Below are 22,822 nucleotides of genomic sequence, written 5' to 3' on the forward strand. Positions count from 1 at the left end.
GATTTCTTTTTCTCGCAATTATTATTTACAACTTACCCTTACAATTATATAATCACTTTTTTTTTTGGGGGGGTTATTAATGAATAATGAGTTCCTACAATTCCATATTGGTAGGAAAGGGTACCTTTTTTTTTTTAACGATGACAACTTATAGTCTTATTATTATACCGACCAAAATTGAATTCCCAATCGTTTCGCCGCGTTCTTGTCACGTGGATAGATGAGATTCAACAGTTAAGTCTTCGCTATTTTCTTCAATTTTTAACACATTCTCTTTTAGATGACACACTTTTTTCTTTTTTCGCTTTTAATAATATATTTATTTTTATTACAGCAAAATATAATAATATATACACAATTTTCAAACGTGGACATTAGTCAGATTCAGAGCTGGGCGGGCGAGATGTGAGATGGCGAGTTGTCAATAACCAAGGCAGACCTAACAACCTTATCAATAAGGACCTAAATTTAGTCTAAATAACAGTTAAATAAGAGTTTGTTTCATTTGGGAAAAAGAAAATTAAATAAAGACAAAGACGGGTTCGAGTCTGTACAGCCTTATATATCTGCACAAACATTTTTTTTTTTTTCCAGAACATCTACTCATTTTTTTATTTGGGCAAAGAAAATTAGATCGTGATCTGTTTTAATAAAATTTTTAGTCTAATACCAAGGTCACCACGGGACGCAAGGAAAGGGGGAAAAAAGGTTTATATCAGAAAAAACGTGAAAGTGCAAGTCATATTATGGCTCGTTTAATTCATTGATTCGAGTTTTTAATTCGAATTGAAATATGATTTTATGTGAGAACTTTTTACTGTAGAAAAAAAGTTAAATGTGACTGTTTCTGAGAGCTTTTTACTGTAACAAAACTCAAATTCTAAACTCGAATTGATTAAATAAACGAGGTCTAATAGTACCTTTTTTATATTGCACCTAAGGAACTATGCTATTGAGAACAATTATTGATCAAATTATTTTAGAGCTTGTTTGATAGGAGGGAAAAGTGGACAAAGAAAGATGAGGAGATTAGTGAAAAGATTTTGGAACTTATAGTTGTTTAGTAAGAGGGAAAATCCTTCAATAAACCTTAATTTTAATCTTCCGATAGAAATGAATATATGAGGAAATTCAATACCAAGTAGAGAATTCGTACTTGGATTTTACATCTTTCTTTCCTTCTGATTTTCTTTCTCTTTTCCCATACACAACCTCAGTCAAATAGAAATAATAAACAGAAATTACAACTAAATTTTGAAAGGAGAAATGTGAATTTGAATTCAATCTTAAGCCAGCTAATTCTAACCATGTCATTAGTACTGGCCAAAATGGTGGTATCCATGTAGTTTCTTCATATGCAAATGCTTAAATTGACAAGACCCTTGTTGAAATATCCAATTCTAAAAAAGGCCTGAGAAACATGATTCATATTCTACATTATCTTCTCGATTTCTCACTTCTTTGAGTCTCTTTAATGTTTTTCTTATGAGTTGATCAATTGAATGATGAACTCTCTTGGATTTAAATAGAATATAAAAGGCCTTCCGTGCCTGACTTAGACACATTAAACAAAAAAAAAAAAACATGTGTGCGTGAGTGAGAGAGAGAGAGAGAGAAATTGGTGAGAGTGTAGAACTACAGGGCATAAAATTGTATATTTGTATTCCAAAGCTCTCTTCCTACTATAATTAGGTCTAAAACAAGCATGTGATTAAATACAAAAGGAACTGGCAAAAATCCACAAGTTCTTGACATTGTACTGACCTTCAACACGTCCTTTTTAGTGTCTTTAAGTTCCTTATCGAAATGTCATCATCCTCTCAATTTGAAGAGGCCTCAGTCCCATTTGAACCAAGATTTCCCTACAGTCCAATACGGAAAAGCTTTTCAAAAAGATGGCAAAAAACTTCGACCAAGTTAAAAAAATTTGGGGTCAAAATGATGATACTCCAGTGAAACTTAAATGATTCTACACATGAAAGAGAACAACTACAGGATTTCACTATCATTAAAGGCAGAATGTTGTTTATGCACGTATGATGGCTAAGCAGGAAAGTACGAAATAAAACTATAAGCAGAAAACATTATGGTATCTATTTGGGGATTCTGCATCACATAACAACTACAATTTCCAGATGTGCAGGCCTATACAAATCAAAGGGCCCTTACACTTCCATCGCAACTTCCAATTTTGAGTCACATCTCACCTTGCAGAACAGGAAAACAGGATTTTTAGTAAAAGCGTCTCTGAGACGAGGCTCAGCACCCAGGCAAGCCATTTGCCAGATAATTCCTGATCACAGCTTTCACTTGAGCTTTCCACATTCCCCACTCCACAATTTTCTTTAATATATTTAACGAAAGTATGAATTACCTCATCCACAGTCTTCTAGTGTTGATACTTGATAGGTCAGCTCAACCTTCTTTCCTGTAGCAATTAAAGAACATGTCCCTCAAAATACTTGCCAACATGTTTTTTTTTTTTTTTCCGCACATTTTTTTCTTTTATGCAATAGCTGCCAACAATATATGATTCTACAACCACAAAGAATTGAATCCTTAATTAAATGCACATACTTTCTCTTTCTTCGATCAACCGCACTATTCCTCATATCAGTTTTTGCAAGAGAAGATCCCTGGGGGTTCACATATTGCATGGGAGAAAGAACAGGAGCAGGAGCTGCAGGCATTGCAATAGTCGGGGCAGTCACAGGCGGCATGGGTTGCTGAGGTGGAGCAGGAGCTGGTGGCGCGACAGGAGGTTCAGGAAGTGGTCTTGGTAATATGTGTTTTAATCGGTTGTTTCTGTAGTTCTTCCAATAATAGAATTGTTGTCTATGTGCCAATTCCTAAGGTTTACAAGAAGTACAAATAATTTCAGATCTATTAAAGAAAGAAAACTAAAGAGTGTTGTTACAAAATAAGCTACAAAGAAATACAACTTCCACAGGCTACAACAATTTTAAAATTTTCAACTGTTTATCCAACGGTCCAATCACTAGATGAGCAACATTGAATAGCAATTGAAAGGAAATAGAATCACTAGAAATTTACCTTGTTGCCAGGATGTGCCATTGCATGACGGAAGTTTGCATTTTGGAGCAGCTCAAGGAAAAATAGGGAATGAGGATACCTAAAAATAACGGAAATTGATGGAAAAAAAATTCAAGAAACGGAAAAGGGATAGTTGAAAAACAGACAATTGAGAAAAACTAGCCTTCTTTTAACTTTAACAATTAACATTAAATCATTAGCTGACAAGAGTTCAACGCATAAGCTCACATTATAAACTTTATGTACTCAGGCTGTTGCCAATACTGCAGGTACTTCAAGTAGCCAATGAAAGCTTCATCCTCAAAATATCTATTCTGAGCCAAATCTGTGTGTGCAAAACGAAAGAACAATGTAAAAACTAGCGCAAAAAAGAGTGATAATTGATTGCCAATATTAGGCCTTAACCCTTTCATACTATTATCCAATAGTACACTCTCATATCAATTGCAGGCCTTAATCTATGTAACAGTGGTGTTTAACGCCATACACTAGTAGGTCCTATTGTATGAGCCACACCTCTAAGGCTCAAATTCTATTAGTTGTAGTGGTGGGCACCACTGGTGCCCCAAGCATTCGAATCCACAATACATGCCATTATCATGTATTAATTTAAGACCAATAGTTTTTATAGCCGATTCTATTCAAACCATCAGCATACAAGGACGTGCCACATTTTTTTTTTTTTTTTGATAAGAAAGGATGTGCCACATAACAAAAGGAAAAAAAAAAAAAAAGGAGAGAGAGAGATCATAATCATTGCCTGTAGAGGATAATCTTGCCCCGTTCATTACTTCGTTTCACTAGTTCGAATCATAACTCAACTTTCTACTACAATGTTTTCTCTCACAAAAATTCAAATTCAACTTTTTATGCTGCAGTATTTCCTCTCACATGAATTCACTTTTTCACTTGAGCTCTCAACCCAAACAAGCAAAACAAACGAGGTTAAATTATTCAATTGAAAAAAGCAAATGACTTAACTAATATTCACATAAACATCATTTAACATACAGAATTCATAGAATCTTAAGGAATTGAAACAAGAAAGAACCTACAGTGGATGTATGTGGGATTAGCAAGGCATTGAACGAACTCCAATTCAAGCAAGAACCGTTGGCGTCCATCATCTGGATCCTTGTATATGTTCTTTGGCCTGCAAATCATTCGTTCACAAAACCTTTCAGTCATTCTTAAAATCAATTTGAGGAAAAACACTTTTAAGCCTTCCTTCTTCCACGAGTTCTCTCAATAGTCTGGATTTGGATTCCGACAAAATTTTGCAAAATGAAATGTAATTAAAGAATCGAAAAAGAATAGAGAAAGCAGCATAACACTGAGATATCAAGTATTTCTACTATAAATACCATCTTTCGAACCTTTCGTTTTCCTACATTTTCTCAGCCCCCAAACAGAGGGCGTACGAAAAAAATATAAAAATAAGGAATAAGAAACATAGAGAGAGAGAGAGAGAGAGAGAGAGAGAGAGAGAGAGAGAGAGAGAGCAGTCCGTTCTTACGATGATGGAGAATCTGCGGATTCATCACTTTCTTTGCCAGACGCCATTTTAAACCCCCTCCTCCAAAGAGAAAAAACCCACAAATAATTTTTCTACCAAGTTTATAATCAGAGAGAGAGAGAGAGAGAGAAATTCGAAATATTGATTGAAGGAGCAGATCAATGTATGTGCCCAGTGCCCTGACTAACTCGCTGATGATGTACACTTGTGGTTGTGGGAGCGATCGACGAGATCGAACGTCTGAGAAACCTGCAAGACCAAACCAAACAGAGACTACAGATGACGATGACGAAGCCCAACGTGAATTTGTTCGACTTTGGGCTTAGCCCGGCCCATCACTGTTAGACCTCGAGTTAGAAATGGGAAAACGACAATCATCTCCTTATCCCTTAAAAAAAATGGACACCAACCCAAGAAGACGACAATAACAGTAAAAAAAAAAAGAGAGAAATAGCATAATTAGTAGAGTGATTAGTAAATTATAAAATATTTTTTAAAAATAATAAATTATAACATAATGTTTTAAATATTATTAAAAATTTAAAAATACTCTTAAATCTCCTTTTTTTACTTCACTCCTCCCTCCAAAACATCTATTTTTTAAAACGATAGTAAATTATAACATATTTTTTTATAATAGGTAGATCATAGTCAAGTCTACCATGATCGGGAACGGCAGCCGATAGCTGGCTCCGGTGATCAATTCCGATGACCGGCTTCTCTTTTCGACGAGCGATGACTATTTTTTGACGACTATTTTTTCGGTGACCGTTTAACACTGTAGATACCAGTAAATATTGTATTTACCATTTATTATCGTATTTACTAGTAAATACCATATTTATCTGAAAAGTTGACCACCGATTCTGGTGACCGTTTAACACTATATTTACAGGTAAATATTGTATTTACCAATAAATATCATACTTACTAGTAAATATCATATTATCCAAACATTCGACTGACCATTTTTTTGACGACCGTTTAACACTATATTTACCGGGTATTTACTACTAATTATCCTATTTATCCAAAAGTCCGGTCACTGACTCCGACAACTGTTTAACACTGTATTTACTAGTAAATATCATATTTATCCAAAAATTCAGCCACTGACTCCGGTGACTAATTAACACTGTATTTATCGATAGATACCATATTGGCCAGTAAATGTTGTATTTACTAGTAAATATCATATTTATTAAAAATTTGACCGTCTACTCCGGTGACCATAAAACACTGTATTTACTGGTAATACGTATTTACTAGTATATGTCATATTTACTAATAAATATCATATTTATCCGAAAATCTGGCAACCAACTCTCGCGGCCGTTTAATACTGTATTTATTAGTAAATATAGTATTTACCATAATCAAAATTGTAATTATCAATGCATATTACTAGTAAATATCGTATTTATTATATTTAAAATTGTAATAATTAATGTATTTACTCATAAATATAGTATTTACCAGATTTGAACTTTTAAAATATTTACAAGTAAATACAATATTTATTGACATTTAAATTTGTAATTAATAAAATGTTTTTAAAAAATACAATAATTACTGGGTTCAAATTTATTACTATTATAGTATTTTCAGGTAAAAAAACACAACGAACAATCAACCTCAAAATCAAAAACTGTACCACATCATTCACAGCAAAAAAAAAAAAAAAAAATGTACATTGTCCAGATTACGTCATTTCTCAGCAAAAGAAAAACAAAATAAGTACAAAATAAAACACTCAAGCATAAACTCCATGGTTCTCGTTCCCAAATCACAGTAAAAATACAACCAAAAATCATGAAATAACACAAAATCCACAAAAAACTGATATTTCAGAAGATTACAAAAATCACAATGTTATATGAGAAAATGTGCACTGACACGTTAGACGGTGATAGCGCTCAACGTGGCTTTATGTTTACCACGTCAGATAGCAGTCGACGTCTGGGTTTTATTTTCCTCATGAATGATTGGAAAGGCTAAGCGTACTGTGTACGGACAAATCCTTAGACCGATGTCCACTCAAGACCGTCGAGGCTTGCATGACTTGCGCATTGGAAGCGCCACAAGAGTCAGCCGAACGAAGAGCCTAGTTTACTAGTGTAGACGTCGAGGGCAGAAACGGGTTACGGAGTGCTCCAATAAAGATCCCTGACACAGGCAGGTTGCGTCTGATTCAAAAGACGTCAGTGGCACATGGATTAATTATGAGTTCCTAAAACCGCCTGTAATGGACGGTGGAGGATTACAGGATCTGCAGAGCCATAATAGGGGACAAATTGGATGGGCGAACAGTGCAAAAGGTGTTGACAGGCTATGATCTGGACCCAACCCATAGAGTAGTAGGCCACTCGAGTGGATAAGCATACGAGGAAGAACCGCCCACGAAGTAATCGTTGGGCTATAAAAGGGGCAGAACCCCAAAGGATGAGAGGATCTTTTTTTTATGTAATAACAATAGAGAAAAAAGGATATACAATATACAGTGAATGTAGCTCTTGATTAACATAGTGAACCACTATAAAATTTGCGTGTCCTTTACATTCATTCAAGCACCACTTCCGCACTTCTTAAATTACCATTTCACAAAAAGCAATTTAGCAGTATTTACCCAAAATATATAACTTTTTCATGCCAGTAACCCAATAAAATACCAAGAGGTAATCCGGCATAATTCTATTGACAAAATTCAACTGTCAACACACAACAATAAAAATAAACAAAAAATCTCAAATCTCAGAGAGTGAAAAAGAAGAGCACCGTCGATCCTCTGACCGTTGATCTCGCGTTGTCAATCCTTTAGACAACAAACACACAAATTTTTTTTTTTTTTTTTTGCCAAAAAGAAAGAGAGAGAAGAAAAATGCACACATAATTTCATGAGATGGCATTAAGCATCAACTGTGAAGCTATTGACTTCAAAGAACAAATCTATAGAACGTCAATAAATTAGGTAAGTAAACGTCAATATCTGTAAACGAGAGGAATATCATGAAAGAAGAATAAAGTAAATACCGGATGAATTTTTGCAGAATGAAATACCATATATGTAAGAACATAAAACGAATGACAATGAAAAGTAAAAATGATATCCTTAAAAATCTTCAAAAAGGAGCGCAACTTCTTTGCACAGCGATAATATAACACCCTCTAAAAAATTAACTACTGCCAAATTCTTTTATTCTCAAAAGTTCAATTCCAACTTTATTTTCCTCTTTTTTTTTTCTTTTTTTTTTTTTGGCCAAGATCCTGGCATTTTTTGACAAATACTTCGGAGTTCATACTCAATGCACCAACTTCATTAATAAATATAGATTCAAAGCCTTCGTGTTAAAAACGTCTCCACGTTCAACTTAATAACGTTACAAATGTAACAAGGGAATTATTTCCAATGCATACAACTGAATATTCTATCATCTAAAGCATGTAGTTGCATCTTCTCATACCCCCTGAAAAGCAAGTAAAAGCATGATTTGGACGAAACATAAACACAATCTCTCCTCCGCATGCTTCTGATTCGAGAAAGGATCAAGTTGGCCATGGCCAACGCAAACGGCGATAAAACTTCTTTCATCCAGATTACAGAACGGAATTTCGACCAATGTAAAAACATTCTAATTATTGGTCTTTCCATAATGGTGTCCACCCTAAACAATGTAAAACTCATCATCAGTATGGCCTGTACCGCGTTGGCCGCCTGAACCTCGGAACCCTCCTGCAAATGAGAAAGATTAGATATATGATGCAAAGTTGGAAATATCGCATATTATATCTCATGGAGTGCGACCAAAATTGAACCAACCAGCAAGCTACTGGTTTCCAAACAATGGAACCAAGAGTAGAAGATGAAAAATCAAAGCTTTTGAAAAGGAAAAAAAAAAAAAGGAAAAGATGTAGGGCAAACTCCTCACTCGGGCTGCAAAAACTAGGGCAGCAAAGCGGCCAAGTAGCCCCCAACAGGAAGTTGTTAATGTGCGCCCAACACACTAATGTGCGCCACGAATTGTAATGAAAACCTCTCTCGTGGTATACCACGCCACCCCTTCCTCAAGGGGGAAGCGCTCGGCCTCGGACGCTTTCTTCTACAACAACGGGATCACAACATACCAGATAGTTATTTGGATATGGCAACCCGGTGAAGAATTCTACTTATATAGACACTTTTGTGATGTGAAGGAAACAAAATATACTTTTAAGGACCTGAAGTGAAGCAAAGCAGAAACAGCGCCATTAACGTACAAGTGTTGACTTTTAATTGTCAACGTTCATATTATCTTAGGTGTGCAATATCCTACTGATTTGAGCGCTACATAGTTCAATCAGTGATTTGTGTCCCTAGCAATAGCCTAACACAGGATGAGATGACAAGGAAAGTGATTGGGAGTATGGATAAAGTTGAGTTGTTTATCTTCACAATGTGGAGTAAAAACTACAGAATATGAGATGAAGACATCACGGAATTTGTTTATAATATACCACAGAAAAGAAGAAAAAGTAATAAGCTTTAAGAAACTTTGCAAAATGATTGCACTCTATCACCTTTCCGCACATATTTACACCTAACTTACTTTCAATAGTTATTTTAAGAGGCTAAACAGTACTCTAAAAAATCTACAGTACACTATAAACACCTTCATATCAGTAGCAAAAAAACACCTTCATATGAAAAAGAAGACAAACAGTATAAACATTGCAGTGCTCACCCATAACTATACGAAGGATAAAATGGGGCGGGCACGAATGGTCTTCGGGAGCGGGGGAATGAACCAGGTCGCCTTCCTCGATACTGCTTCATTCCAGGAATGTTTGTCCGCTTAGCAGAGACCTATAAACATATCATTATATCAAACCACTATAATCAAATGAGTAAACCTAGAAAAAAATATTGTACATAAAGATCAAATTAAGGACCTTCAATTGACGACCATGCAATTCTGATTCATTTAACAGGAGAGCATTCTGAACAGCGTCGATTTCAACAAACTCAACGTAAGCAAATCCTTTTGGTTGGCCAAACTTGTCTGTCAAAATTGTAACTCTGTTGACAGTTCCACAAGATTGAAAATGCTGCTGGACTTCCTCAGGTGTACATGCATAGTCAACCTGAATTCAAGAAACAAACAACTAAACTGAGCTTACATACTCTTGCTTTTAACATCAAACATCAACAGGGAGGTCTTGGGTTCAAATCCCCTTGGGGCCACCTCCCATAGTTTGTCAAGGGGGTCCAGATAGGAGGGTCGAAATCCCCCTCAGGAGTTGCCAAGTACTCTTAAGAGGCTTGGACCTCCTGACTCCTGAGATATCAAAAAAAAAAAAAAAAATTCCCTTTTTCTTTTTTTCCTTTTCCATAGGGGCATCAGAGAAATGTGCCTGAGACAGTTATTCCGCACGAAAACTAAGTAAAATCAGAGGCATGATCAAACATAAGAAAACTACCAGGCAGGGGCACACTAAAGCAAAAAACTATCCGATAGAATAACCCTATATGCACCAGGCTCAAATACTATGACTAATATAGATTTCAACTTCCTATATCAGTTTTGTAAAATAAACACTATTCAAATATATATATATGTATATAGATATATACATATATATATAGAAAGACCAACTAAGAAAACATAGCAACAGAATCCAAATTTCAAATAGTATAGAAAATGGATAGAGGCCTCACATTACCAACATAAATAGAGCGGGAATCCACCTCCTCCTTTTCAGCTTGAGTTGCAGTGGCACTCGAGGAATCTTCATACATATTCAAAAGATGTAAAAATATCAACAAAAGACGATAAATGTTCTGAAGGCACGAATCCTAGAAGTGAAACTAAGATCCGAAACATCCAACAAAATATACTATGAACAATTTGCATATAATTCAGTTCATTTCTTCATTCAAATCATAATTCTACAACAACAACAACAATAACAAGCCTTAATCCCAACTTAATTGGGGTCGGCTATTAGACTTTCCTGAAAGCCTAGATCTAGAATGTTTTTCCTAACTACTTCGGTCCACGTAATTCTTGGTCTACCCCTCCCTCCTCTAGTATTAGGTATAAGAATGTCCTCCCAAGCACGAACTGATGCTTCTAGCAGTCAACATTAGACATACCTGTACCACTTCAAGCGGCCTTCGCGCACCTTATTTTCTATTGGTGCTACACCTACTTTACTATGAATAACTTCATTCCTTATGCAATCCATTCTCGTATGACCACTCATCCATCTTAACATACGCATTTCTGCCACACTCATCTTACATATATGTTGTCTCTTAACGGCCCAACATTCACTACCATATAACATAACTGGGCAGATTGCAGTCCTATAGAACTTTCCTTTCAACTTAATAGGCATCTTGTCATCACATAAAGCTCTCGTAGCATTCTTCCACTTAACCCATCATGCCTTAACTTAAATCCCTTCGCTTTGAGAGTCTGTCTCCACAGTTCTAACTTACGGTTAACTCCTTCCCTATGTTCATCAACTAAAACTATATCGTCCGCAAAAAGCATACTCCAAGGAACTTTATCTTGGATTTCTCTTGTCAGCTCATCCATCACAATGGTGAAAAGATAAGGACTAAGAGCAGATCCTTGATGAAGGCCGATCCGAATGGGGAACTATGCCGTGTAGCCTCCAGCAATTCTCACACTCATGACCACCCCATCGTTCATGTCCTTTATTACCTTGATATACCTCACATGCACTCCTCTCTTTTCTAGCACCCACCATAAAACTTCCCTCAGTACCCTATCATATGCCATTTCTAAATCTATAAAGACCATATGTAGGTCCGTCTTGACTACTCTGTACCTTTCTATCAACATCCTAGGAAGAAAAATGGCTTTCGTCCTTGATCTGCCTGGCATGAAACCAAATTGGTTACCTGAGATGGTAGTTGTGGCCCTTACTCTCCTTTCAATAACTCTCTCCCAAAGTTTCATAGTGTGGCTTATTAACTTTATGCCCCTATAATTGTTACAATTCAACACATCTCCTTTATTCTTCAAGATGGGGACAAGAATATTTTTCCTCCACGCATCAGCATATGCTTCTTCTTTCGTATCTCATTAAAAAGCTTAGTGAGCCATGCAATTCTAACATCTCCTAACGCCATCCAAACCTCTATTAAAATATTATCTGGCCCACACACCTTCCCCTTTTTCATTTTCCGTACTGCAGTTTTAACTTCCGAGACTCTGATTCCTCTTGTATACATCACATTAGGTTCTCCTTGTGACCTAAGATCTTCAAACTCTATCGCATGATCATCATTATAAAACTTCTCAAAGTAACTCCTCCACCTTTCCCTAATGTCTTTATCTTTTGTCAGAACTTGATATGTATCATCCTTAACACATCTCACTTGATTTAGGTCCCGACACTTCCTTTCTCTTATCCTAGCTAGTTTATATATATCCTTCTCTCCGTCCCAAATTTCCTATATACCTCATCTACAAATATCCTAGTCCCAAATCATAATTCTACAACTCTCTACAAATACATAAGCCCGTACCATAAAATCAAAAGCCCCTTTAAGCCCGTACCATAAAATCAAAAGCCCCTTGAAAAAGGTTGAGCAAATTAAAAATATTGCTTTCAACCAGACTGCTCGCACCACCATAATGTTTTTGCAACAGATTTAAGTCGGATATAGAAAGCACAGCTAAGACATGATAGGGATATGTAAAGTTCTATTCTTTTTTTTTTTTTTTTTACAATGCAACTAAAATTAAAAAGCATACTTGAATAAACACGCTAGGTAATTTGAAAAAAGTTCATACTAAATGCAATAAAACAAAATAGTTGGAAGAGTATCATTAATACAAGATTAACAACCTCAAATCTTTCAAATAAGATTCTCCAGATTCAGAAACCTTTTTCTTAATAACCCAAAAGGAACTAACGTAAAGCTGAATCCACCAAATGACAAGTATAAAACTCACGATACAGCTCAAATAACCACCAATAGATACATCTATATGAAAAGACATACGACTACAGTAAAGAAGTTGAAGAGAGAGAGAACCTTGAACAGCGCCCATTTCCTTCTCGACCTTCGCCTGCATCTCGCGGAGAGCGCCGGCCTCGTCTTCCATCTCCTTAAGCCTCTTCTTCATGTCCTCCAACTCCTGCCGAACCAAACCAAAGCAAATCGAATGTTAACCCTAAGTAGCGAAAACAGATCAAGCAAGCGAGAAAAGAAAAGAAAAGTCGGCGGCGGTGCCTTGGAGTTGGAGTCGTCCTCGTAGTCTTGGCCGTCGTCGTCGTGCCTGTCGATGTCGGCGTCCATGTCTGCGTCGTCGCCGGGGATCTCTCCGCCGTAGACCTCGTGTTCATCCATATCCCTCTCTCTAGTGAATGTCCTTAAATCAACTTCAATGTTTTTTTTTTTTTTCCTTCTTTTTTTTGCCTTTGGGGCAAATATATTTGGGGACCTAGATGCTGCGGGGTTGGGAGTTAGGGAATTGGGGAGGGTTGAAGAAGAAGGGGTGACTTTTGAAATTTCGTAAATTAGTGGGGATAATTTTGAGATTTCGGTTTCACTTGAGATTATTGTATTTATGTCCGTGCTTATTACAGTGTGTTTTATCAATATTATAGCTTACACCCTCTCAATCAAAATTAATCGCAACAACACCCCATAAAATAATCTGAATTTTGTTAAATTTAGGGGTTGTTCTTTTACATTTTTGAGTTATAGTGACTTGAGTGATAATTTTAAATTAAGTTTGAGTTATAATTTGAGTTAAAATTGTAACTTGAGTTTGTGTTTGGATGTGTACATTTGAGTTATGATTTAAATTGAGAATATTTTTGAGTTTGTGTATGAGTAGGTCAAAACTTAAATTTATATTTAAATAATATTTTAATAAAAACTCAATGGTGATGAAAAATTGTAATAGGGTATATGGGTAGGGTTTTATTCATCTTTTCATTGTGAATGCATAGAAAAAAATCATCTCAATCATAATTAAAACGAAAAAAATAATATTTTTAAGAATATAAAAAATAATGTTTATTAACTAAAGTTCGAATTTATGAACTCGAGTTGAAGGGGTTAAACTTAAGTTTAGCCCAAACTCGAGTTCAAACTCAAATTTTATAAAAGAACATAAACTTGAATAAAGTTGTAACTCAAATTCAAATTTTTTCTGAGTTTCTTTGGCTTCGTTCACTTCGCTGATTCGAGTTTTTAATTCGAGCTGAGATGTGACATTTTCTGAGAGCTTTTTACTGTAGCAAAAAAAGTTAGATGTGACAATATCTGAGAGTTTTTTACTGTAGAAACTTAAAATTGAAAACTTAAATTGGTGAAATGGACGAGACCTTTGTAAAAGAACAACCCCTCAATAATATACTTGTGAAATGCCAAAATTACCACTTTTAATATTAACCATTGACCAATAGAAACCTAATCCCAACCGTCCATTCAACCTTTTCCTTTAAGGAAAAAAAATAAAAATTAAAACCTAACATCACATTACCAGCCCCCCTCCGGGCTCCCGCTGATCCCTCCCACCCGCGTCACCGGCTGCTGACGGCAAGCCGCCCCCGCAAGCCAACCCGTGCCGTCGCAGCCGCGCCGACGGCAAGCCAACCCATGCCGACGACACCCACCCAGGCCCGACGCCCAACATTGTGTTGTGTAGTTGTAATGTTTTGGAATTTCTTGCTAACTGGGACCACTGTAATGTATTGGTGGGCAATATACTAGAATGACTTTTCAACAAAGTGAAATTAGTAAAATGACCTTCTTCTATTTTTTATGAAAAAAGACATTTACTCATTCTTTATAAAATGAGGTCATTTTGCAAATAAAAATTTTTGAGAAATTATTTTACTAATAAAACTTTTCAAAAGAGTAATTTTTACAAAGGCCTCTATATTGGTCTAATGGAAAATGGATTTTGCCTTTTAATTCAGGTTTCGTTTATTTTATTAATTCAAGTTTTTAGTTTTAAATTTTTACAGTTAAAATTTTTTAAAAAAATGTCATATTAATTTTTTTTTATTACAGTTAAAAATTTTCAGAAAATATCAAATCTCAAATCGAATTAAAAACTTAAATTTACGAAATGAACAAGACACAAATTTCTAACGAGTAATAATCTCTACTTGTGACATATTAGAGAGAGAGTACATTCACAACTCATTCAATTCAAAACTTAAATTTTATTATTATAGTATTTTTTATAAGAATTTAAATTTAAATTTTTTTATTATAATATTTTTTTTCTTACATACGTAACACAATTCAAGTTATAATAAACACATCCTCAGTTGAATTTAGTTTTGGATTGAAGGAGGGAAGCAGGTATGCAATCCTCCACTATCTCTTTCAAATTATCATTTGGCGTGTGAATTATTTAAAAAAAAAAAAAACAAATTTTAATTAAATTGCCATTTGGTGATGACGAGAAGTAAGCTTCCCACAAGAACTTGATGTTTTCTCAGATTCATAGTGACGGGAGATGCCGTAGGATAGGTTGGGAGGGAGAATAGAAAGGGAGGGTGTTTTTTTTTTTTTTTTTGAATTAAAAAATCCAATAAAGGTTAATTAATTTTTTATTAACATTTTATAATAACTATGATTTATATTTTAAAATATCTTTGATTAGTTTTTAATAATATGCCACGTCAGTGTTCTGTTAACATTAATAGATGGAAGAAGGACCATTTTGAATGATGTTGTGTATATTAGGAGGCACGGCGAACGGTTTTGAACAAATAGAGGGCAAATTAAAGAAGGGTCTATAGTTTAAGGGATATTTATGAGAATAATCTATAATGTTATTATTAAAAAATGATTTTTGAAGAACAATGGAACAAGAGAATACATTTTTTCATGGTTAAAAAAAATCCATCATTAGTGTTAAATAGGGGTAAAACCGACATTTTTAGCATTATATTTATATATAGCTTAGAAACCTCTGGAGGGGCATTTATGGCATTATGAAACAAATTAACGATCAACTCATCGTCAACTAATGGAATGAGTGTCAGTGTAATTTTTTTTAAAAAAAATTACAGGATGTTGACGTGGTTAATTTCAGTCAAGAGGTGTCATTGTAATATTAATAAAACACATGGAGTGTTACTGTAGTAAACCCTTATTGTCAACACTTTTTGTTTTAAAAAAAATCTTTTTTGACTCACTCTTTACGGATTGTGACTGGGAATAAAAAGTTAATTAAATTAATTCAAATGGTTTTCCCTTTTATACCCTTTCTTAATCTAATTTGTTTTTGGCAATTTTACTCTTAAACTTTTCGAACTTTAGTAACTGATTGTTGAACTTTTAATTTTGTTACTCATCGAACTTGCTAAGTTATTGCAATATGTCTCAGTTTAGCAATTTTGTTATGAATTTTGGTTGGATTTGAGGGACTAAGAATTAGAAAATTGAGAAATTTATATTAGAGTTCGAGAGATTTAATTTTGAAAATTTTTAATCAAACATGTTTTTCGCTTATAATTTAACACAAATTAAACATATTTTTTCGCTTATAATTTAACATAATTATCATCCAAATGAGTCACATTACTATAATTTAGTAAACTGGGGTCGTAAATTGTTAAAAAAAAAATCAAGAACTAAATTGTTAGAACCCAAAATGTTCATGCAGACATATATAAATAATAACTTTTTGTTGTATTATACTATTTTGACCATCAAATCATATTAGAATGACATGGGAACATAAAAATAAGAAGCCATGACTAGGACCTACAATGACTATGAGAAGAGAAAAAGGGAACAATAACAACAAAATTTTTAATTATATCTACTAATATGAGATTAAAATAATATATATCAGGTTGGGTAATAAGGGTCGGAGAAGAGGAATCACTCATTCTTAAAATCAACAATCTTAAGACCAAAAAAGCGGGTATAAAATGGAGGGGGAAAGCAATTCAAGAAAGTAGCAACCAACAACAAGAAAACTTCATTTAAAATCAACCTTTTTCAGGGTGTATGATTGAATAGGGTGTTCAAAAAATCCGTCAATTCGATTGATCTGTCAAATCCAATCCAATCTGAGATTTTTGGATTGGGATTTTTCCAATATAAAGTTTTGGATTGATTTTTGAATTGTGCATTTCTCAATCCTCGAAATCTGTAAATCCAAAACATATTATATGTATAATATATAATTTTTTCAAGTTAAGTTTTATCTTCTTTTTGTGCATATTATTCATAATTTGTTGAAGGATTTTATGTTATGATATGTTTACGTGGGTCATGTATGTTGTAAACTTTTAACTTTAAAATGTCATTGATAAAAGAAGATTTCGTGTTGTGTTTTATTTTATATAGATGTTTAATAATTTATTAATTTTAAAGGTTATAATCTGTGAAATTCGTGAATCGATCTGTAAAATCTGATAGGTTTTGAATTGAATTCGATTGGATCTAAAAATATTTTGGATCGAAAATAAATTAAGATTTTTTAATTTAAAGATTTTAAATTGGGTTACGAATTGACTCTTATGTGAACACTCCTAGATTGAGCTTTACAGTCCTTTGTAAGTTTTACATTTTTTTTTTAACTTCTCGTAAAACTTTTTTTAAAAAAATTTTTTACAACTCGTAAAATAGATTAAAAAAACAAAAAATATATTCACTTGTTCAGTTAGACCGACATTTGAACGTGATGTTTGGGCCCGAGAGGCCCACCGGAACCCGAACCGTTGCCGAACGCCGAGTCGGTCCTAAAAGTGTCCGTTAAGCTAACAATGCCCTTTCCATAAATAACAAAATTTGGCGGGAGAAATCGACGCCTCCCCAAGCCTAACCTTGAATGTTTCTTCTTCTCCAATGTTTCCTTTTTCCTTTCTTTACTTTCTTTGTCTGCAGAGAATCGTAAAGAAAAAGAAAAATTAAAGCAAGAAAGTTTTCCCCGATAAATTGTTCAATATTGAAGCTTAGGGAAGAAAAAAAAAAAACAAAAGTCAACCCCATTGCAGAAAACATGTCAGAGCTTCAATGCGATTGGTACTCGCCGACTCGTCTCCGTAGTAATCCGGCCACCCAATACGATTTTCCGGTACAAGAAAATAGTCAAATTCTTTTCTTCTTTGATTTTCTATGCCTTTTTTTCTTTGTTATTTTGTGTTTTTATTTGAACTGTTTTTGGGGATTTGATTACTAGGGAGATCGGTTTATACCAAATAGGAGTTTGATGGATCTAGATCAAGCCCACAGTTTGTTGACAAACCGGACCAAATCACAACGCAATTCCAGTTTCAATGTATGTTGCGAATTGGTTTCTTCACGAGTGAAATTCCATTTTAAGGATTTATAAATTAGTAGAGTTTAATTCGGGTTCTTGGGTTTCTTTATTTGGTTTGCGACAGGAAATGTACAGACGAAAAGTGGAGGCGAAACTGACGTTGGACTCGGAAGGGAAGCCGTTTAGGATGTTGGTATTCAGAGGAAGCCCGAAATCGAGTCGGAAATCGATTCGTTGCGTGGACGAGATGCGACAGGATGAGGAAGAGGAACTGCAAAAACATACCAAGCACTATAACTTAAGAAGATTGCCAAAGGTGCCTTTTCTTTTGAAAGGTGTAATCACCAAATAAAGTCTCTCTTTTGTGTTTTGCCTTAAAATTTTTTTAGTCCATGTAAACACACAGGTAGAAGCCAGGATTTTGGATGCACCAAATATCAAGAATGACTTCTACATGAACATATTGGATTGGGGGAACAACAGCCTCATCGCGGTCGCGTTGGGATCGGAATTGTATCTTTGGAATTCGGAGAACAAGAAGGTAGAGAAGCTGTTGGCAGTTGGTGAGAATGATTACCCCACAAGTGTCGTCTGGTCTAAAGATGCCAAAACTTTGGCAGTTGGATATATGGGCTCAAAGCTCCAACTTTGGGATGCTGAGACTTCCAAACTTGTAAATCTCGTAGCCTTTTTTTAAATGGTATACTATTCTTTGGTCTAGCCACTTTGGTTTGATTTGAAGCTTGTATTTGTGCACAGGTTAGAACCTTAGAAGATCATAAGAAAAGGGTAGCAACCATTGCATGGAACGGTCACATTCTTACATCAGGAAGCCAAGACAAGTCCATCATTAACCATGACGGTAAATCATATTCTATCCTTTTATGCAATTTCTCTCTGTCTCTATAGATTTGTATATGGAATTATATTATTCTCTTTTTTAATGATTTGCTTTGTTTTCACATTGTAGTCAGGGCAGCGAGCAATGTGGTTTGCCGAGTAGAGGCACATGCCGACGAAGTCTGCGGTTTGAAATGGTCGGAAACAGGCAATATGTTGGCGAGTGGTGGCAATGAAAATCACATTTTCATTTGGGAATCTGCCAAATTGAGTTCCTCGAAATTCTTGTACCGTTTCAAAGACCACCGTGCAGCAGTGAAGGCACTTGCTTGGTGCCCGTATCAGTCCGAGGTGCTTGCTTCTGGAGGAGGCACCAATGACGGAAGCATTAAGTTATGGAATACGCAAAAGGGCACCTGCATTAGCAGCATAGAGACCAAAGCGCAGGCAAGTTATACAATATTTTTGCCGTTTCTGTCATATTCTAATCAGTTAAATAAATGACATTAACCACTTAGAATATGCAATGCACTGAATCATTTGTTTTTAAACCGATCTCTTTTGTGCTTGTGAATCTTGTGGTTTCAGATTTGCGGACTGGAGTGGAACAGGCATCACAAGGAGTTACTAAGTGGACATGGCTTTAGCAGCGGTGAGCGTCCGAACCAGCTATGTTTGTGGAGGTACCCTTCAATGGCTAAAGTTGGAGACTTGAAGCGTCATTCATCCAGAGTTCTCCACCTTTCACAGGTTTAGTTATCTCAAGATTGATAGTGTTCTAAACTCTAGTTGGGATTCGAAGCTTACAACTTTAGTCTATTTTGTTGATTTGTTGCAGAGCCCTGATGGTTTAACTGTGGCATCAGCGGGTGCAGACGAGACTCTTCGCCTTTGGGAGGTGTTTGGACCACCCTCCGCTGATAATTCGAGACTCTCGGAACTGGACAGACTTTTGTCCCTCAAAACTTCTCCCATAAGATAATGAAATGCTTCATGGCATTGGTTTTGGTTTTCTCGTGAATACAAAGGAAACAATGAGGTGTTTGCTTTCTTGTGATTATTAGGATGTATATTAGATGTTGTAATAAGGTCTTCATGTTATTTGTACACATTCAGTGGATGGAACGCCTTGCCACACTTTCTATGAAATGAATCAGTAGAGACTAGAGATTTATTACTTTAATCAGCAGAGAAACATTTGGAATACATAATAAAATTTCTGGTATACAGAGAGAGAGAGAGAGAGACAAAAATTCTTTCCTACTTTACTGTCATTACAAAATAAATTCAAACTCATTCAGCTTCAGATACGTCACTATTGTTGTCCAAGTACCCCTCATCCTCGCTATCTGATGTTTTATCCTCTTCCACACTTTTCCTCTCGTCTTCCCTCTCTCTTTCAGCAACTTCAGCCTTTGCAGCTTCAAGCCTAGCGCTGACTGCATCCCATGACACGAGTTTCTCCATAAAGAGAGATATGTAATCTGGTCGCCGGTTCTGCACAAAGAGCCAAAGATGCAATTATTGTATAATCGTATTAGATGATCTGCATGAATGGCTTCATGCAAAAGTGAGGACTATGGCGTTTATCATAACCAAACTCACCTGAAAGTCAAGGTAGTAAGCATGCTGTTGAGAACCAAGTTCATAAAATGAAGTTAGTAACTGGTAATTAACATTTTTCCCTTGAAAAATATAAAATTGAACTTATTTGATTCAATAGAGATAAACATAAAACTGCCAATTACCTCCCAGACGTCAATGGTAAGGAGGGGCTGCATAAAAGTAAAAAACGAACGTCGTTAAACAGAGAGAAGCAACTGCTATCGAAATATATGCTATAACATGAATTAGAAAGAAAGAGTTAACCAAGCATAGTACTCACATAATAATCCCAAACAAGTGGGTTTACAGCATTGGGGCTCTTCACAACTGCAAGCTTTTTGTCTTCCTCTGATGGATTAGGATTTACTGCATTTCCAACGTTGAGTCTATTTGCTTTGTCTATATTAAAAGATAAATGAAACAAGGAATGTGAGTGTTCGACTGAATCCACCTACTAATATGAAACAAGAATTGGTTATACAACTCACATGCAAGCCAAGCCCAACCAGAACCAAACTGTGTAGCTGCAGCCGTCTTGAACTCTCCAATGAATTTATCGAAAGAACCAAAATCTCTCTCAATTAGTTCTAGAAGCTCCCCGGACGGCTTTCCTCCCCCACCCGGTTTCATGGATTCCCAGAAGAAGTCATGGTTCCAAACCTGTGAATAGGTTAAAACGAAACAATAAAGAAGCTTTTAGGAATGAGGTTAATTAAAGTAAAGTAGACACTCCAGTGTTTGGGCATGTCTTGCCCGCAATGGGGAGCGAGAAAATGAATCTTAACACCGGCGATCTTTTCATATTACTATAATCAAAGTGCTTAAATACTTCGACATCCAATAGCATCTGTACGAACTTACAAAAAAAAAGTGAATTTACTAAATTGGTTTTTCCACAAAGCACTTCAATAGATTACCCACTCCAATAATTCAAAACATCCACACAAGTCTATTCTAATCAACATACTTGTGCTGCATTGTTGAATGGAGGGAGAAGATCCCCCTTGTTGTATGTAGCGACAACAATTTTTTCCAACGACAACCCGTCCAGTTCTGTTCCAGCAATTTGCTTATTTAAGTTTTCCACGTAGGTTCTGTGGTGCTTCCCCCAGTGGTACTCGAAAGTTTCCTTGCTCATATGCGGCTCCAAAGCATTCTACCACACAATGATACATTACAACAGAACATAGAATAACAGTTTTAGTTGCTTTACTCAACATTATTACATAATTTCATTAAGCAACCTTGAAGTTTTACAACCAATTTCTACGGTGGAAAGTAACTTAAAAATCTTTACTTTTTCAGTTTCTGCAACAGAACTTCACACTGAGGACATATAACATACACATGGTCGGCAAAAACATGATCAAACTTAAATTGATACTGTGTAGACCATTAAATTCTTGTAGAAACCAAAATAGATCTACATCCACAAAATGACAATATTGAACACCTAATTCCTAACCAGATAATAACAAGCATGAAAGCAGTCCTTACCAGTGGATATGGAGGAGGCTTTAGCTCAAACTTGGCACTCACTTTAGTGGGACCATCCTTTCTAGTGCATTGTCTCTGCTTACAACAATAAAACAATCAATTTTTGACATTTCCCATAACTTCTTTTCAGTTTTCTTGCATTTTTCTCAGAAAACCAAAAGGGTGCAACATTAAAATTACAAACATAGAACACCAAACTAAATCAAGCACGGAAAAAAAAGAAGAAAGAAGAGGCAAATTCACCATTTTCTTTGGCCATTTCAAGGTACGAGGTAAGCCCAGATTCCCATGAAGTCCCGTTGATGGAACAAACGCGCAGGGTAGCGAAACGGGCTTGGTTGTTGCTACTGGTATATTTAATGCCACCATTTCCAAACTGTTGTGTGATTTTTTGGGAGAGAGCTCAAATGGACAACGAGAGATTCACGGTGTTTTGGGGTTCTTGTGTTATCAAATTCTACGTTCAAAATGTCGTCATTGTTTCAAGCCAAACACAAAAGAATGTCGTCATTGTTTCAAGCCAAACACAAAACAATGTCGTCACTTTTGGTACTGCCATGTGCTGCCAGTACTTAAGGCCCGTTCATTTCACCAATTCGAGTTTAAAATTTGAGTTTTGTTACAGTAAAAAACTCTCATAAACAATCACATCTAACTTTTTTGCTACAGTAAAAAGCTCTCACATAAAATCACATCTCAACTCAAATTACAAACTTAAATCAGCGAAGTGAACAGGCCCTACGTGCACTACTTGTACTAACACTATTGGTCTGAAATTTTTTTTTATTAAAAAAAACTATTGGATTGGCCAAAGAGCCAATTACTTTTTTTTTTCCTTTTTTCTTTTAGAGATAATTCTCATAAGGAAAAAATCTTTCTTCTTAGAAGACGTTTAGTTCATGGATTAAAACTATATGATTTAAATTATTTTTAAAAAATACTGTAACGAACCACAAACCATGATTCAAATCAGGGGACGAATCCCCCAACCAAATAACCTCTTAGTAAACAAGAAAAAATATATGCCAAAAGATTATTGGCTTGTTGTTTT

General features: G+C 35.4%; 4 protein-coding genes across 5 annotated transcripts; 1 reads left to right on the plus strand and 3 right to left on the minus strand.

Moving 5' to 3' along the window:
* Nucleotides 1-1,447: 1,447 nt before the first annotated feature.
* Nucleotides 1,448-4,795, minus strand: LOC21400110 (mediator of RNA polymerase II transcription subunit 31). Of its 2 annotated transcripts, XR_002903321.1 has the most exons (8): nt 4,571-4,795; nt 4,110-4,207; nt 3,283-3,379; nt 3,055-3,133; nt 2,578-2,849; nt 2,375-2,428; nt 2,208-2,293; nt 1,448-1,862 (listed from the first exon to the last, which is right to left on the minus strand). XR_002903321.1 is itself a non-coding variant. In XM_024173968.1 (7 exons), exons 1-6 carry the CDS (start codon nt 4,615-4,617, stop codon nt 2,416-2,418), a joined length of 606 nt encoding a protein of 201 aa, XP_024029736.1. In that variant the 5' UTR covers nt 4,618-4,795; the 3' UTR covers nt 1,450-1,862; nt 2,375-2,415. The 2 variants fall into 2 exon arrangements, 1 of the variants encoding a protein (XP_024029736.1); XM_024173968.1 differs by lacking the exon at nt 2,208-2,293 and having other exon boundaries at nt 1,450-1,862.
* A 3,048-nt stretch (nt 4,796-7,843) lies between these two features.
* Nucleotides 7,844-13,105, minus strand: LOC21400111 (polyadenylate-binding protein 1). The gene is made up of 6 exons (XM_024173940.1): nt 12,819-13,105; nt 12,621-12,723; nt 10,263-10,333; nt 9,497-9,688; nt 9,289-9,410; nt 7,844-8,300 (listed from the first exon to the last, which is right to left on the minus strand). Exons 1-6 carry the CDS (start codon nt 12,933-12,935, stop codon nt 8,255-8,257), a joined length of 651 nt encoding a protein of 216 aa, XP_024029708.1. The 5' UTR covers nt 12,936-13,105; the 3' UTR covers nt 7,844-8,254.
* A 4,322-nt stretch (nt 13,106-17,427) lies between these two features.
* Nucleotides 17,428-19,767, plus strand: LOC21400112 (cell division cycle 20.3, cofactor of APC complex). Its single transcript, XM_024173947.1, has 8 exons — nt 17,428-17,643; nt 17,749-17,847; nt 17,954-18,145; nt 18,236-18,502; nt 18,589-18,691; nt 18,800-19,116; nt 19,258-19,419; nt 19,508-19,767. The coding sequence occupies exons 1-8, from the start codon at nt 17,569-17,571 to the stop codon at nt 19,649-19,651; spliced, it is 1,359 nt and encodes a 452-aa protein (XP_024029715.1). The 5' UTR covers nt 17,428-17,568; the 3' UTR covers nt 19,652-19,767.
* A 63-nt stretch (nt 19,768-19,830) lies between these two features.
* Nucleotides 19,831-22,309, minus strand: LOC21400113 (superoxide dismutase [Fe], chloroplastic). Its single transcript, XM_010110850.2, has 8 exons — nt 22,015-22,309; nt 21,772-21,846; nt 21,242-21,430; nt 20,763-20,934; nt 20,555-20,673; nt 20,418-20,444; nt 20,275-20,298; nt 19,831-20,166 (listed from the first exon to the last, which is right to left on the minus strand). Exons 1-8 carry the CDS (start codon nt 22,138-22,140, stop codon nt 19,963-19,965), a joined length of 936 nt encoding a protein of 311 aa, XP_010109152.1. The 5' UTR covers nt 22,141-22,309; the 3' UTR covers nt 19,831-19,962.
* Nucleotides 22,310-22,822: the final 513 nt, after the last annotated feature.

The sequence above is a fragment of the Morus notabilis genome, unplaced genomic scaffold (genome assembly GCF_000414095.1).
Source record: "Morus notabilis unplaced genomic scaffold, ASM41409v2 Scaffold223, whole genome shotgun sequence".
Taxonomy (NCBI): Eukaryota; Viridiplantae; Streptophyta; class Magnoliopsida; order Rosales; family Moraceae; genus Morus; species Morus notabilis.

Excerpts from the sequence above, each read along its gene's own strand:
- LOC21400110 (XM_024173968.1), bottom strand. The coding sequence starts at position 4,617 with ATGGCGTCTGGCAAAGAAAGTGATGAATCCGCAGATTCTCCATCATC. Across the intron at positions 3,380-4,109 it reads TAATCCCACATACATCCACT|ATTTGGCTCAGAATAGATAT; the intron begins GTAGGTTCTTTC and ends TTGCACACACAG. Across the intron at positions 2,850-3,054 it reads TGGCACATCCTGGCAACAAG|GAATTGGCACATAGACAACA; the intron begins GTAAATTTCTAG and ends TGTAAACCTTAG.
- LOC21400111 (XM_024173940.1), bottom strand. The coding sequence starts at position 12,935 with ATGGATGAACACGAGGTCTACGGCGGAGAGATCCCCGGCGACGACGCA. Across the intron at positions 10,334-12,620 it reads GGAAATGGGCGCTGTTCAAG|ATTCCTCGAGTGCCACTGCA; the intron begins GTTCTCTCTCTC and ends ATATGTATGAAG. Across the intron at positions 9,411-9,496 it reads TGCATGGTCGTCAATTGAAG|GTCTCTGCTAAGCGGACAAA; the intron begins GTCCTTAATTTG and ends ATATGTTTATAG.
- LOC21400113 (XM_010110850.2), bottom strand. The coding sequence starts at position 22,140 with ATGGTGGCATTAAATATACCAGTAGCAACAACCAAGCCCGTTTCGCTA. Across the intron at positions 21,847-22,014 it reads TGAAATGGCCAAAGAAAATG|AGACAATGCACTAGAAAGGA; the intron begins GTGAATTTGCCT and ends TGTTGTAAGCAG. Across the intron at positions 20,299-20,417 it reads TTACCATTGACGTCTGGGAG|CATGCTTACTACCTTGACTT; the intron begins GTAATTGGCAGT and ends GGTTCTCAACAG.
- LOC21400112 (XM_024173947.1), top strand. The coding sequence starts at position 17,569 with ATGTCAGAGCTTCAATGCGATTGGTACTCGCCGACTCGTCTCCGTAGT. Across the intron at positions 17,848-17,953 it reads AACGCAATTCCAGTTTCAAT|GAAATGTACAGACGAAAAGT; the intron begins GTATGTTGCGAA and ends GGTTTGCGACAG. Across the intron at positions 18,503-18,588 it reads ATGCTGAGACTTCCAAACTT|GTTAGAACCTTAGAAGATCA; the intron begins GTAAATCTCGTA and ends ATTTGTGCACAG.